The 16,523-nt window shown below is 25.6% G+C and overlaps 1 protein-coding gene across 5 annotated transcripts; it reads right to left on the bottom strand.

Annotated features, from left to right (window-relative positions):
• Positions 1–2,343: 2,343 nt before the first annotated feature.
• LOC132924531 (RNA-binding protein lark) lies at positions 2,344–12,657 on the bottom strand. 5 transcript variants are annotated; one of them, XR_009661342.1, is made up of 12 exons: positions 12,095–12,654; positions 9,598–9,779; positions 9,221–9,457; positions 8,882–9,021; positions 8,705–8,749; positions 8,472–8,610; positions 7,601–7,654; positions 7,343–7,539; positions 7,219–7,269; positions 4,001–4,140; positions 3,269–3,411; positions 2,344–2,611 (listed from the first exon to the last, which is right to left on the bottom strand). XR_009661342.1 is itself a non-coding variant. In XM_060988909.1 (11 exons), exons 2-11 carry the CDS (start codon positions 12,174–12,176, stop codon positions 5,367–5,369), a joined length of 1,170 nt encoding a protein of 389 aa, XP_060844892.1. In that variant the 5' UTR covers positions 12,177–12,423; positions 12,504–12,657; the 3' UTR covers positions 4,728–5,366. The 5 variants fall into 5 exon arrangements, 4 of the variants coding, with proteins under 4 accessions (XP_060844892.1, XP_060844884.1, XP_060844911.1 ...); XM_060988909.1 differs by lacking the exons at positions 2,344–2,611; positions 3,269–3,411; positions 4,001–4,140 and adding an exon at positions 4,728–5,409 and having other exon boundaries at positions 12,095–12,423; positions 12,504–12,657; XM_060988901.1 differs by lacking the exons at positions 2,344–2,611; positions 3,269–3,411; positions 4,001–4,140 and adding an exon at positions 4,728–5,409.
• Positions 12,658–16,523: the final 3,866 nt, after the last annotated feature.

Genomic DNA, 16,523 nt, shown 5'->3' with positions numbered 1-16,523 from the left:
TTTTCATCAGCAGATGCCTCAGAGGCCTGAAAATACTTACCTATTTCCTAATGACTAATAGGTATTCAGAATGTTCTTATGTGTACCTATTGGTATTTGGTTCTACTATCTATATATTATTTTTTGTCCATCATTAACTTTTTGGGGCACTAAAAACTATTTGTACATTTTTTTTTATGTATTGTTAACATAGTATATATAATAATATCTACCTGTTTACTTAATTATTTTTTAGCTAATTTTTCGTATAATCGCATTTAATAGGTATAATATAAAAAATAAATTCATAAAAGTTCAGACGGTGGTACTCTCCCGGGTCAACATTATGTTTAAGTACCTACCTGAAGGAAATATGTACTCTCTCGAGTCAGTTTTAATGTACAAAGATGACAGACACAAGCGTAGTTGAGAATGTTGATGTATTTACATAGGTATCACATTAGCTACAATATCTCCATAAAACTAGAAATTGAAAACTTTTGCTTCGTACTTAGGTAATTTAGACACATATTGATGAAAATGCATCATATCTTTGAATAATGTGGACTACAGCATCATCGTTAACTTTGAATGCTTGTGAATCGTTTCAAATGTTTCAATACATATATTTTTTAGTACTTACTTATTAATCTCTATTTATTAGTGCTCTATGACTTTCGAATAGTAGTATACATATAAATTCTAAACTTTTAAGACCAAAAAATAGACACCTAAGTATTTTTAACTCTCTACGCACATGTATCTTCTAACTATATATAAATGTGAAATTAAAATCTTTGTATAGGGTAAACTCTAGAACTACTTATCAGATCTTCTTGATTTTTTTTTTAAACGAAAGAGTATAGATATCACGGAGAAAGTTTCTATCGCAATAGCATTTGTCTAAGTTAAAAACCGTTGAGTTATCTACTAATTAAAATAAACGTGTAAATTGTATAAATTGAATAAATTAAATATACATATAGGTACACATACATGTTCTCGATGCATTCCTAAACTACTCAACCGATTTTGATAAAATTTTGATCAATGTGTGTAAATTTATTTCCGTCATAAGATAGGATAGATTTTATTCCGGTTAATGACCTCTTTAATATGTTTAGGGCTGTGCGATTATTCGAATAATAGATTATTTTTAACGAATGATACATTATCGGTTAATCGACTGAAAAAATGCAACTATTGGCGGGACAGTTATGTAAACTTGATAGGTATGTCAGAGATATCATCTATACACAAAATCAGAAAACCAAAAATAGTTTTTATCCTTATGTTAAATGAAAGCATTATTAGCATTATAGGCAACCCAACTTAACATGGGTGCATTTTGTACGGGTGAGGAAGTAGTAGTACAGCTAGTATTATTATAAAAATTAAATTTTTATTATTTATTATAATTTATATAATCGATTTTTTTTTATAAATGAGATTAAAATGTACCTATATTACATTTAAAAAAAATTGTATATGTACAATGTACATACTATTATATACATTAAATTATAATGTATAAATTAAGTTATTATAGACTCAGGAAAGTTTATACTTTACATATACCCTTCAGATAGTATTCAAATAGATCCAAAAGTTTAAAATTGCTCTTAAGTCCAATATTACCTATAATGTTTAATAATAAGTAATTAAAAAACAATTTTTTTATTCAGTATTTTATATTTTAAAATTTACATGTCAACAAACTTTACCTAAGTGGCGTATTCAGTCTCAGCATCAATAGACAATAATATACTAATATTTTTTAACTAAAGGTATTTTAATTAAATTTAGAGTATGAAATTTTCTAAATATTTACTCATCATTTATATAATAAGCAATATCTTTCAATTATAATTTAATACATGGGTTCTCAGATCCCTATTATATTTCTTCCACACATTGAATGCTTCAAATACAAAAGTAAACACAATGTCAACAATGTATACTATTGTCTTTTCCATAGTCCAGTCAAGTCAAGCAACATATTAATTTATACTGAAATTTCAAACTTATTAATTGTGTAAAAGAGGAATTTATATGTATGTTTTAGTAACTTGACATAACTTTGTAATATATTTTGTATTTAAAAATTAATTATTAAATAGCTTTTTGTTGCTGAAAAATGTAGATTAATAAATGGATATGACCAGTTATCTACTTTTATCCATCGTGGGCACACTAGCTACTCAATGACAATCTAATTGTACATTAGAAACCTACCACTTAGCAGAGTACCTACAATAAGTTTATTTATTGATCTAATTATAGTAATATTAAATCGTTTTAACTCATACTTTGAACTACAATAAATTCAATACAGTAAAAATAAGAATAAATAATTAACAACAATTATTATATTATTTATATTTATTTCAAATATCAAAAAATATGAAACAATTTATTCAGCTCTCGATTTTAAGCATGATTTAAGCTTATTGTAGAAATTTATTATAATTTATAGATTCAATATTAGCATATGAATAGTCAAAAATCAAATCCACTTTTCTGAACATAATATCGAATTACAATATTCTCAAAAATAAAAATATGTTTTAAGCTCATTAGTTTTAGGGCTTTACTTGTAACACTGATATACTCCATACATAAAATACCAAAACTGAAAAAATAAATATAGTTAATTTATCTAAGTTTAAAACAAATAATTATTCAGAGATATTGGGATACATGCCATTTTTTATTGTATAAGTAAATAATAGTTTATAGTTTTAAAACTTGATTCTGCAGCAATACTTGGTAATTTTATTAAGGTAATTTAGAATAATTACATACATAGTTATACTAACTAATTATTTAGTTTACAAGTAATAGTAAAAATTAATTATAGATTATTTAAAACTTGTATCAAAATAAAAAATAATTCAACGTCTATTTTTTAAATTCTTCTATTATGCGATAGGAATTTTATGTTTTCATCTGGTAACATTATTGATACAAAATCATCCTAAGATAGAAGTATCTGTAAGTATAATTTTATTTATTGACCTATAGACATAATAGTTATAGTTTGAATAATTATTTTAACTGTTAAATATACATTTTAAAAATTAATTGGTATTAAAATATTATTTTTTTTTAAATGATAAAATAAAAATTTTGTGGGTAAATTTACCAACAGCCAAGATAAATGCTAGCACATCAAGATGTGGAAATGAGTTGCAAAAAGGATAATGCATAAAAAGCATACATAACTTTTGATCTATTCAAGACCAATCACAATATAAACATATTTACAGACCAACAACTTGAGCCTTACCGAGTACAATGTATGCTTGTGGCATATTACAAAACAAAATTGTGTTATGTGAATCAAATTGGACCTTAATTTTTGGTTGAAAGGCAGCCACAAGAAGAATGTTGTAGAACTATGCATCCATCAAATGATTCAATATTCAGTTTCTGTGAATGACATGAAAGTAACCTTTTATAAGTAATTTATTATTAATAATTTTTATGTAGGTAACATTTTTTAATGTAATAACCTTTTTTTGATAAATTAATATTTAAGCAAGTTAACATTGTTATATTCATAGAGGTAGTTTTATAAATTATTTTTAAGTATTTTTTTTGTTTTTGTTTTCTACAAAATAAAATATAGATAATAAATGCTATGATTAATGAGGTTTAGACTTAAGAGTTATCTCCATCTTACAAACATATAATATGGAAAATTTTACATTTTATCTCATTCTTAAAGTTAGACTAAATTGATCTAATATTTAGGGTATCTTGGAGTTATATTGATATTTTAATGTTAAATAAGTTATGATAATTTTAAAATTTATAAAATTGTTAATACTCTTAACTATTACTTTATAATTAAAATCTTACCAAGCCCATTTGTAACTAATCTATTCACTCTAATTTTAAAAATAACAAAATAAAATGGATTATAGTGAACGTACAATTTTCCATGTTGTATATTAATAAGACAGAAACAAGACATGTGGGTGAGGTGTCCTATTAATAATAACTATAAATAACTAACCAATGATAATCATTATCAATATCATATATATCAGAAGATGACATTCACAATGATTCATATTAAAAATGCATGATTTTGTAGTATGGTCACTGGTCAGTGTTATCCACATTGACCACATTCAGCCACATGTTAATAATATTCTGTAACATAATAACCAAAATCTTAAGATTGTATAAAACTAATTAATATGTTATATAAATATAATTTTGCACAGAATATTCAAATATTTTTAAAACTTAAAATTTTTAGATGAATTTATATTCTAACATTAGGCATAATTTTCTGTATTTTAATTAAGAAATACAAAGTTTTGGATATTGGAGTTATTATTTAAAATGGTCATTATATAACTTTAACATTAAAAATCATTAATTTAAGATTTGAAAATGACCATTTTCAACAAAAAAATATTTACCGCACAGATTATACCACGACGACCAAGTTTTCTTGGTAAATGTGTGGCCTGTTTCAATCCAATGATATTGAAATACACACAGACGAACAAATTAAATGAATTTAATGTTTGTTTACCTAAGAATGAGTATTTTACACGAATCGCAAACGCACCGGCTTCGTTCAAATAGTCCTCGGAACATCGTACGCACCGAACAGTGTACGGAAATATCACGTTTTCGGCAAACTACGAGATCGGTCGGCTGTAACGGTCAAACTAAAAAACACTTAACTAATATATAAGAGAATATAGGGACTACAAAATTAGATGGTATTTATTATACTTATTTTTATTTTATTTTATTAAATTTTTTACAATGAGAATTACAATGTAATGTTGTCATAAGATTATTTGGGCTTACAATATTAATATATTTTAGTAATTTAATTAATACATTAACCTAACTGTAAAGACCTTTGACTATAAAGGCTTACATTCTAATTTTCTAAAGAAAATTTGTTTAATAACTCGACAAACAGAAATTCCAGAAATAATTATTAATATATGATTGATGTGATTATAGTGATATTCAAAAAAAAACATAGTCAATATTACCTTAAAATAATTCTAGAAAATTATTTTGTTTACATCTAAGGTAGAAAATATGAATCAATATAAATAATCTAAGAGCCCAGATAATTTAACCTTTTATGTCTAATTCCTATAAATAAAATAAAATTGTAATTTGTGACACTAAGAAATTATATGTTTTTAATTAAACCTAAAAAAAAAAAAAAACCTATGTAGACAAATAATCTTATAAGATTTCGTAAATGTAATTTTGGCTCCTTAAAAACTTGAGCCGATTTAAATAAAAAATTGTTGACGGTCGGCGATGTGTGAGTGTACGGTTATCCGATCCGGCGACGCGAATATACGGCGGCGGCACGATAATATAGACACGGTTTTTTTTTAATACGGCGTGTAACGCGACGAACCGCGAGATCCCGAAACTCTGACGGAAAAAGAAAAACATAATCGGGGATTAACCAAATACATTTATATATATATACATACACACACACACATATATAAATAAAAATAACATTTTAAGGTTTACAAGCATGCATACTTAAATTATTTAAATAAAAAGCCAACAAATTTTTCTCTTAAGTAAAAAACAAAAAATAGTACATTATAGTTTGTTTCATGCCATTTTTAATGAAAATAAGAATGAAAGAAGTCATTCTAAATTTTGCAATAAATAAAATATATTAAATGAAAAAACTTAACAAATTAATTTTATATTACATAATATGTAGTTTACAAATCACTAACACATAGAAAATTATTTGTTAAGAAGAATCAGTTTTACTGTTATTTTTAATGTTTTAATTTTTAAACATTATGTCATGACAATTATGAGTAAAACATCCTCTGGATATAAAAAAGGATTAAAATATATACTTAAGTTTAAAATTAATTTTGTTATTGATATTTGTCAATTTTTTTTTTAGAAATATCTCGATATTTGGATTTCTTTGTTAAATTAATTTTTTTTATATACACAGCAGTAAAAAAAATATTAATTAAATCTATAACTTCTTTGTATAGAAAAAGGTTTATTATTTTCTGGGAATAATTTTAAGTTGTGCGACTTTATCACAAAATTGAAAATAGTATTGCTAAACTTCTTAAAGATTGGGAATTTAATATTATACATATTATTATATTATATTATTAAAAAGTTAAAAGTTAATTTTTATGATATATAATTTATAATTACTATAATATACTATTTTTTTTTTTTTTTTTAATAAACCATACCCGATGTAAAAAAATTAATCAGCCTTAAAATTAATAAAAAAATCTAAGCTATGAATATTTAAACTTTTGAAATGCTATGAGTGAAGCTGCCCTTATGTTAATGATAAACACAAAATTTGTTTAAATGTGCATTCAAATGTCAAGTATATTTGTATATATGTATGAAATATACAAAACCTATCAAAAACAAATAAATTATGATATAAAATAAAAAAAGTTTTTTTTTTAATAATTAGATATAGAATCTAAAATTACATTTAAGAGTACACCGAAAAATGATTTTGGTACACACATTCCATTAAAATTAGGGCTGGGAAATCAATTGATTAATTGTAATTGTAAATTTGTATAGATAATAATCAAATAATTATACTGAAAAAAAAAACATCAAAAATAATCATATTTTCAGCTAATATATTGTTAACAATTATTGTAATAGATTGTCTACAAATTATTCAATAAAATATCAAAAATTGATTATCAAAGTCATCAATCACCCAGCCCTATTTATGACAACTAATCAGTGGCGTATTTAGGATTTATTTAAAGGAGATAAATAAAATTGTCGATGTAAAAACGTCTCAGCATTTTATTACCTACTGATAAACTGATAAATGGAAAAAACACAATTATAACCAAATCAGAATATCTAAAAGGGGGTCAGTCAAGGGGGAGATATATCTCACTAATCTTCCTTTCGTAAATACACCACTGCAACCAATATTAAGCTATTTGAAAGCGTTAAGTCGTTCAATGGTTAGTTTTCATACATGAGATAGTTTTTTTAAAATTAAAATTGAGACTATACTATAAATCTAGTATTAGTATTTATTTTGAAATTTAAATATAATAAAGCATAATATATTATATTACAGTTACAAAATATTATTTATCTATTAAGTTCACTTAAGATATATAAATCATAAATCAACTGCAATCATTCCAACATTAAGAATAGCTATTAAGAATATAAATAAATTTAATTAAAAAAACTTACCGGCGATCATCATATGAATCCCTAGAGAAATCATCATATGCATGAGATGAACTATTAAATGAAATGATATACAAATATAAATATTACGTTGAAAATATATGCATATTGTTATTTCAATACTTACGATGTACGACTGCTGGACAATGGTGAACGGCGTGTGAATACATAATCTTGGTCACGCATAGTTGTTCCAATACGTGTGGATGATGATAAATAATCGCGACTAGATGGCATTCTTGGCATTCTTCTATCCATGCCATAGCCATCAGCGGCTGTTCTCATAAGACTACGATCATAGTAACGATCATATAAGCCTTCAGTCTAAAATCAAAATTATTAATTGGGATAAATAAGATACAACTAAATATCTTTAAGCACTTACTTCATACATATGACCACCAAGTTCAGAATGTGACAACATTGAGTAATCGTCCATCTATAAAAGGAAAATTGTAGAATAACATATATTACAAAATTATTTAATTGTAATTTATGAATTACAATTTATTAAGCTAAGTACAAAAAGAAAAAAATATATGAATTATAATATTCTTACATTTAGGCATACCTGATTATTGTTACAGGAAAGAATAGATTGTTGTACCAGTTGATGATAAACCACATTTTTTTTTCAGAATAAATTTGAAAAAATGGTTTTATCTAATTATTACCTACTATATTATATACCTCTACTCTAATTGAAATAAATTAGTAGAATCAAATCAAAAGAACCTCTTTCAATTATATTAAGTTATATTTCAACAATTTATTGCAAAAATGAAAGAAATATACAGAATTGATAGAAATACAACAATGATACAAATTATTATTTTATCAATGGATAAAAAAGTAATCATAAATATAATAATTTAATTAACTCAGTTTTTCAATTTATTTAAGACTTAAAACTTTTAACTTTCACTAAATAACCCAGAGGTATTCAAACTTTTTCATCACTAGTTTCTCTGTATTTCCACAAAACAGATAATGATTAAAATTTAAGTGGATTTATTTATTTATTATATATATTCATCAATTATCAGACAATAAATGTAATAATTATGAAATGTGAAACATAGTTTAAAAATTATGTTTCATTATTGTCAAGTTTGACAAAGTCAGAAATAATTTCTGAACTTAAAATTAAAACTTTAAATCTAAACACTAGTAATCTCATTGGATAAGTCTAATAAAATGTACATCTGAGTTAAAATTAAAAATACTTAAACAGTATCAGTTTAAATAATGCTTACTCTTGTCATATCGGTTTTCAAGCCAGTACCATAAGAACCAAGGATACGATCACGAACAAATGAAGGTGGAGGCGGTGGTGGATAAAGTAGGGCACGTGGTGGTGGGAGTGGTGGTAAAGCATCTCTTCCATATCCATACCTAAAAAAAGATTAATTTTAATTATAAATTTCTATTTTTATAAATGATGACTACGAGTTAAAGAACAATGTGCGAAATAAGTTGTAAGGCTCACCCTTCACGACTGCACTCCCGAGACCAATGGCCACCCTTGCCGCACCTGAACAAAATTTCCCGTTTCATTTTTAATGAAATTCATTTCATTTTTATTTTATATATCAAACAAAACATGTGACTAGCAAGTTACTTCTAAACACATTTTCTTTAAACTGAACAACTAAACAGTATATACCTATAACACTGCTCTGGCATACCCATTCCAGGTCTTTGACGAACACGACTATTTGAGATTTGGACCTTGATTGGTTGACCATCTAACATATGGCCATTTAAATCTTTAATAAGTCTGCTTACATCAGTTGAATCAATATGCTAAAGTTAAATAGTCAATAAAAAAGTGATATTATATGACAATACAAATTTAAAAGAAAATGATAAAATGAATGAAACATATAACATATGATTTAAATGAACGAATAGGTAAAAACTACATATTTTTAATTGACACATTTAAATATAAAGAATATAATTTACAATTAAAAAAAAATATAATTAACATATTAACACTTACCACAAAACCATAAGTTCTGACAATGTCACATTCAACAACAGTTCCGTATCTACCAAATAATTCTCGTACTTCATTGGCTTTAGTTGTTTCAGAAAGATTTCCTACAAAGATTTTTGTAGTTGGGGTATTGGGACCACGGCGACTAGTGGCAGCTTCTACTTTCATGGCTAAATCATTAACCATTGTACCGTTCAAAGCTTTTATGGCTGCACGTCCAGTGTTATCATCATCCATATGCTAAATTGAAAAATTGAAATGTTTGGATGAATAAAATAAAGGTATGCATTAATATAATATACAAATTGATTATTTATAATTTTATTTAAGTTCTAGCAATAAAAAACAATATAATTATATATTAATTTCTAAATACTTACAACAAAGCCAAAATTTTTCATTACATCACATTCAACAACTTTGCCATACTTCTCAAACAGTGGTCTGATATCACTAGATGTAGTCTTTTCAGAAAGATTTCCAATGAAAATTTTAAAAGTCCTCACGCTGCTGTTGTTAAAACTTGTGTTACTTTCAGTATCAGACGGCATCTTTTCTTTTGCTGTAAAACATAATTTTCAATATATAATATTAAATGTTTTATAAAACTCATAAAAAATTAATTGATGAAAAGTGTGGTCAATATGCTATTGTATATTTCAGCTGGATGACTGGATTGAAAAGTTGGTTTTTTTGTGAAGTAAAAGAGTTTTGAAATAACATTTTGATACATGTCAAAGTATTATTTACAACTTTTTTTTTTTAATTAATGTTTACAGATTCAGATAGACTATAGATTAATTTTCAAATTGAATGTTATATTTCTGATTATTTGTTAAATTTAGTAGTTTAGAGCAAGTTGAATAAATTTATGAATAATTAAAAATTGTGTTTTTAATACCTTTTTGTATTTATGTAATTAACTCTAATTTTACTCATTTATACTTGCAAGATAAGATAAAAGACAATTTATACAGTTAAAGTAGATAAAATTATTATAAAATTGTAATAAAAAAATATTAGATTTTATTTAGGTACTTCTTCTCTATGTCTTCCTCTAACCTTGCCATCTTAGTAATTTGAAAAAATTAATAAACATAGTTAAGTTAGTCGCTAAAATTCATACTATTTAAAAATAAAAAAGTTATAGATAGGTATTGCATAGTGTAACCCTAAATGTGTATTTTTGTACTCCCTTTTACTTCTCAACAAACCCATTTTAATCCAAGATCATAAGCTAAAATATTTAGTCAAAGCTATACATGTGAATAATATTAAAATAGTTAATACAACAAGGAGTACTCAGATGCTAAGAATAATACAAAATTGTCTCCTTGGGTAATAAGATATAAAAGAAGATAAAAAGTAATGGCTAATTATGTGGAACTAGTTTTAATCTTATAGATTTTTACCGAAGTATATAAATTGTAGGTAAGTCCAAGTATTAAGTATATTTTATACGAAAATGTGTATTTTTAATAGTATTTTAGTTATCAGTTTAGTTAAAAGATATTAACATGTAAAAATGGATGTACAACATGTCTATATAACTAGAGCTTCAGCTCTCCCAGAACTGTTTATAAGTTTATAACCAACTTAGATTTTAAAGTAAACATTTATATGTAGATAATATTCTTTACTTTTATTAAACTTATTTTTTAAAAGTATATACCTATTATGTTTAGTAAAAATATTTAGCTAGTTATTCAGAATAAAATCACAATATAAATATTTGGAAACAATAATTATATTGCTAATAAAAACATCAATAGATATATTGTTTAATGTTTTTATCTAGTAAACACTCGATAATAATTGAACATTTGATTGTTGATACATGTAATAAACATATTTATGATTTGTATCTAATATTTTTATTTGAGTTTATTTATAAGCTTCATTATTATGTAGAAAAGAGACTTGTGGTATAAACTTTATTACCGTCGTATTTATAAACTATCAATGAAAAATATTTGAGAACCATTTTGTTTATATATTATGAGAGTATGTAAAAAACCTTACTATCTATCGTCAATATTATTGATATCAGTATATAAGATTAAAGTATACCTAAGTATTTTGATGTAGAATGAACTATTATTTACTAAATCAATTATATTTTATATAAGTAAGTAGGTAAGGTATATTTAACAAATTTGCAAATTTTAAAATTTTTTTCAACATGTTTTAATACTCATATAAATTGTCTACACTTTATTTTCTTATTAAAATATTATGACTCCAGCTTCTCTCCCACATAAAAGCAAAAATTACTCCAATTACCTACTATTTGTTTGGACAATAGTCAATACTCAGTTAACAAAAAGATAGCTTATTGTAAAATACAAATAATATGCAAATAGATAATACTTTTATTTTGTATCAACTATCAATATACTATACTAGTTTGGAAATAATCTGTTAAGTTAAAGCATTAGCTCTAGCAAAATATCAAATTTAATACTTTTTGAAAATTATGTGAATAAAAACATTTAGGCAAATAGGTATATGAAAGGTTTTACAGATGCATACCTAATGTTATAATAGACTTCTTTCATTTATTTATAAGCACAATATCTTACACAAGAACACAAACGATTACAACATTAGGGTTTCCCAAGTATGAACTCTTCCATCCATAGAGAATGATTCTTACACACAGACATAAACTATTGATGAATTACTAATATCAAAATATAACATGAAACAGAAACTATTGAGCTTTGGACAAGCTCTACGAGGAATGTACTAAGAAACAACAAAAGTAGCACACATAAAATCCAGTACGCAAGCACATTATTATTGTAACATCGTTAACAACAATCGCGCGCATGGACATTGCGGAGTCGCGGAGACCGGGCGGCTTATAATACTGACCGGCTGTCTCCTCGGCAACGGTGTCCTCTTCAGTGGTACAGTCAACCAATTGTCTGCCCCGTTTGTGGTCAAAATCTCGCATTTCTCGTCTACACTGTGATGTGGATCAAGTGTTGTTGCTTTCGTTGTTATTTACAATATTGTCGTGTGCGTTCAAGACAACCACGTCATACACTCACCACACACGGACGAAGCACAACAGAATGCAGCAGCAGCAACAGCAACGGCAGCAGCAACAGCAACAGCAGCAGTGGCAGCAGTCGATCGGTGGCTGTAGCGAAGTTGTAGCGTTGCGCACACGGCGGTCAAGACGGGTTTATGTTACGTACCTAAGTGTTTGAACGACAAGATAGAACGGCGACAAAAAATTAATAAAAATCACGAAAAAAAAATTTAGTCATCAACATACGAATTGAACATAAGACTACGAGTGAAGGCGGCGGCGATGGAGGTGGGAGTCAAAGAGAACCAATTCTCGGATAAAACGTCAGTGTTGAGTGTACGAAATAGCTGAGCTGATGTGTATGTGTATACTAAGTTTGTGTGTGGACCGTATAATTGTGTACTTTTGTGTAAATGTGTGTAACTGTGTGAGTGTCAGTGTTGTTGGTGCATGGAGCATAATGACTAATGAGTCCCGGACGCCACCGGGAGAGGGAGCGATTGCGTGACGTCTTTGCTTACTCATGGAGTAACCGAACGCTTGCCACCGTCGTTTATTTCTTCCATGAAGTCGGTGCGGAAACAACTACAGGACAGGTGAACAACATGTGATGATCTGAATAACAAAATGTGATGATTGATGAATATGGGATCTATCGATCTAAATCGCTCTAAAAAGTAAAAAAAAATATACATAATACATTAATACAATAAAAAATGATTGAATCTATGTTTTCAAAATAGGAGTGGATCCAAGAGTTTTCAAAGGGAGGGTGTACTTTTTAAGAGTAAAGGTAAAAGTACATTTACTAATTAATAGGTACATTCAAATAAAATTATGCAATTGTAAAACTTTATTAAAAATTATTCAACAAATAAAATAGGTTCGTACTATTGTTATAATAAGGTAAGTATAAAATTATTAAAATGTATACCTAATTTGTAATATGAACATTATACAATTAATTAAACTAAATAACTAAAATATTAAATACAATTGTCTGTATTATTATTAGAAAATCTATTAATTTTTAATATTATTATAAATATTTATGTTTTTTTTTAATTAACTTGTTAATCTTTCTTTGCTCATTCTAGATCTCAATCATGTTTTCAGTAAACGTAGAGATACATAAGTGGATATTGGTGGAGAGCTTAAATTGCTTAAGCTTCTTAAGCGACTTAAGCCCCATTCAGAACGTAATCAAGCACGTGCCACAAACGCCGCTCTCCCCTGGATCTGCCAATATTTTAAAATATGCTTTAATTTTCTATTTTTAAATTAAAGGTATTATAATTTTCAGGAACATTTTGTAGGCAACTCCTTATGCATTCGACAATTGGTAATGTATGTATTTTTTGTTAATCCTACCGATGGAGAAGACCACTTGAGATCTATCAAGCCATATTTTAAAATTTTAATAATTTTATATTTCAATAAGGAATAATCATTAATCAACACTTATATTTCCATAATTTTTTTAATAATCTAACCAAATTTAATGGAGTTAGAGATCTAAATTTTAAAAAGTGGGCTGATCGATCTCAAGTAGATGTATTTATAAATAAATTCAAATCACTTTTCAAATGTGTAATCACATTACTACGTCCATCTGTATATGTTACTATGTTGAAATTGAATAATAAATTATTATTATTATGACTGCTTTTTGATCGGCATTCCAATCTATATTGTATTTATCAATACCTTAAGGCGCGAAACAAAACCATTATTTTAATAACTATGATAGATAAAACTTTTTTTTTTTTTTGTTTAATAAGAAGAAAATTGTTTGTGACGTTGCGTTTTCTATATTCCTATCACTTTATATTCATAAATAAAAACTTGAAATTTTTATAAACTTTAAAAATTAATATTTTTAAATCTTTTTGTACCAACTGAAAAATAAAAATACTATAGTTAAAGTCCTATAGTCCTATAGTTAAAGTTCTTCTTATTATAACAAAACAAAAAAAATTGTCAATCTATCATAATTATTAACAAAAATAAAATAAATTAATAGTAAATTCTGTTACGCGTCTACTATGTTTTTACGTTCAAATTACAGGAGTATCACGTTCTGTCCGTTCTGATAACATTGATAGATAGTATAATCATCATCTAATATTGTCGTTGAATGTGTCATGTGTATTGTTGTCTGTCGAGTAAATATTTTACTATTATAATTATATACAAATATGATATCTCCTAGAAGTGTCTATAACTATATGACGTATGTACCTACTTATTTTGCTGAGATATATAAGTTAATCGATTAGTTTATAACTGGTTACAAGTTGCACTTAAAATGGTCTATAGTTACAAGATACAAGATAATTTGGAAATATCAAATTTGTAACCGGTTACAAGTTACAGTTACAATAACAGTTACATTTAAAGTTACAAGTTGGTCAAGAAAATAAAAAACAAAATATTCCTTTAGAATATGAGGTTAGCGACAAAAATATATTATGTAAAATTCTGAACGAAGTGATGTATTGATTTTACAATCAAAAAAACGGCATTTTTTACGCATAACCACTTTTTGACAAAATCGATTTTTTCATTTTGCTGTAACACAAAAACAAATTATTGTAAATACTTGAAATTTTCACAAAATGTTTATATTAGCGTTATCTATTTACGATTAAATTTTAAAAATATTTAGAACTTTTTAAAACTATTTATAGACCATTGAAATTTTCGATTTTTCTAATTTTTTTTTCTTGAAATGTCGATTAAAAAAATTTGGCTTTCCAAAAAATCTTTAAAATTACAATGTTTATTATAAGTTGATCTTATTGTAGTAAAAAAAAAAAAATCTTTAGTTTAATTTTTGTTTATAAGCATTAAAAGTTCAAATGTTTACAAATGTCAATTTCACAAAAATTTGCAAGGAATTTCGAAGTTTAAAATTCATAAATTTTTTGTAATTTATATCTAAGGTTAAAAAACCCAACAAAAAGGTTCTCCATAACTTTTTCTTCAAATAATTGTAAACAAAAATTCAAGCGTCAATACAGAAAAATTTTATGAGCGTATGAATTTTATTTTTTTACGAAATCGAGAAAAAATAACGATATATTACAATTTAAATATAAGTAATAATATAATATATCCCACTAATTATCCTAGACTGACAAATCATCTCTGTTCAGAATCGTTTTTCGTATACAATGATACCTGTCATTGCATTCAAATTTAACACATCCATTATAGTGACCTACTCAGTACTCTCCATTTATACTATACATCAATTGTTAAATAAGAACATTAAGAATTTGTAAGACTGAACAACACATGAGTGTAAAACGTAAATTATACTCTTAAAGTCTTAAATCAATAGGTATCGATATATTTTGAAAAAAAAATCCATTTTTAAATTGATGGTTTAACCTATAAAATATTTCAATTTTCAATATTTAAAAATTACTATATAAACGTTTATATTATTATATTGTAGATACAATAATAATTATTTCATGTAATTTTGTACGATATATTTTTTTATCATCATTCATCAATTTTTCAGTTAAGAGGATGTCAGCGACTATTTGTTTCTCTCTTGACAATCGCACCGTATAGAAATTTCGTGTTCAGCAAAACAAACAACAAACTTTGTGTAGTTTTCTTTACTAATAATGAATTTATGAATTGACATATTATATACAACTTAAAATTAAGAAAATAATTGTGTTTATATGTTGGCCTTTTATTTCAATTTTGAAGCGTGATATGACCATTTTATAAATTTTTTTTTAATATTTTTATTAAAGTTTCTTTGACATTTAATTGTCTTTGTTATCTAAACTTATTGTTAACAGTATTACATATTTTAGACATTTAGAAAATAGATAACAATAATAGTATCATAAGTCACAGTATAAAGATAATAATTTTACATTGTTTAACAATGTTCTTGTTCTAACTTTAATATTAGTAACATGATAATATGAAAATTTTTAAATTGTAACATTTTACATACTCTTAATTCATATAAAATTTTAAATTGTGATTATATATTTTCGATATTTTTAATTTGGGACGTGAACAACCCACGATGAACTTTGTACTAAATTTTCAATTTTTTTATTTAAAAACAAGAATTGTACATAATTATATATCCATATAAAAAGCACATGCCAATGTAAAATCAATACATATTATAATATATTCATCGTTCCGCTAAGAATTTAAAATTCGTTATTATCAAATATTCAAATAACACTAATATCAGTCTATAATTGATATAGCTACCAGAATCCC

The sequence above is a fragment of the Rhopalosiphum padi genome, chromosome 1 (genome assembly GCF_020882245.1).
Source record: "Rhopalosiphum padi isolate XX-2018 chromosome 1, ASM2088224v1, whole genome shotgun sequence".
Taxonomy (NCBI): domain Eukaryota; kingdom Metazoa; phylum Arthropoda; class Insecta; order Hemiptera; family Aphididae; genus Rhopalosiphum; species Rhopalosiphum padi.
Note: the sequence above shows the minus strand (reverse complement) of the source record. Positions and strands in the feature narration are given on the sequence as shown.

Excerpts from the sequence above, each read along its gene's own strand:
- LOC132924531 (XM_060988909.1), bottom strand. The coding sequence starts at position 12,176 with ATGCGAGATTTTGACCACAAACGGGGCAGACAATTGGTTGACTGTACC. Across the intron at positions 8,611-8,704 it reads CGGGAGTGCAGTCGTGAAGG|GTATGGATATGGAAGAGATG; the intron begins GTGAGCCTTACA and ends ATCTTTTTTTAG. Across the intron at positions 7,655-8,471 it reads TGAAAACCGATATGACAAGA|ATGGACGATTACTCAATGTT; the intron begins GTAAGCATTATT and ends TTCCTTTTATAG.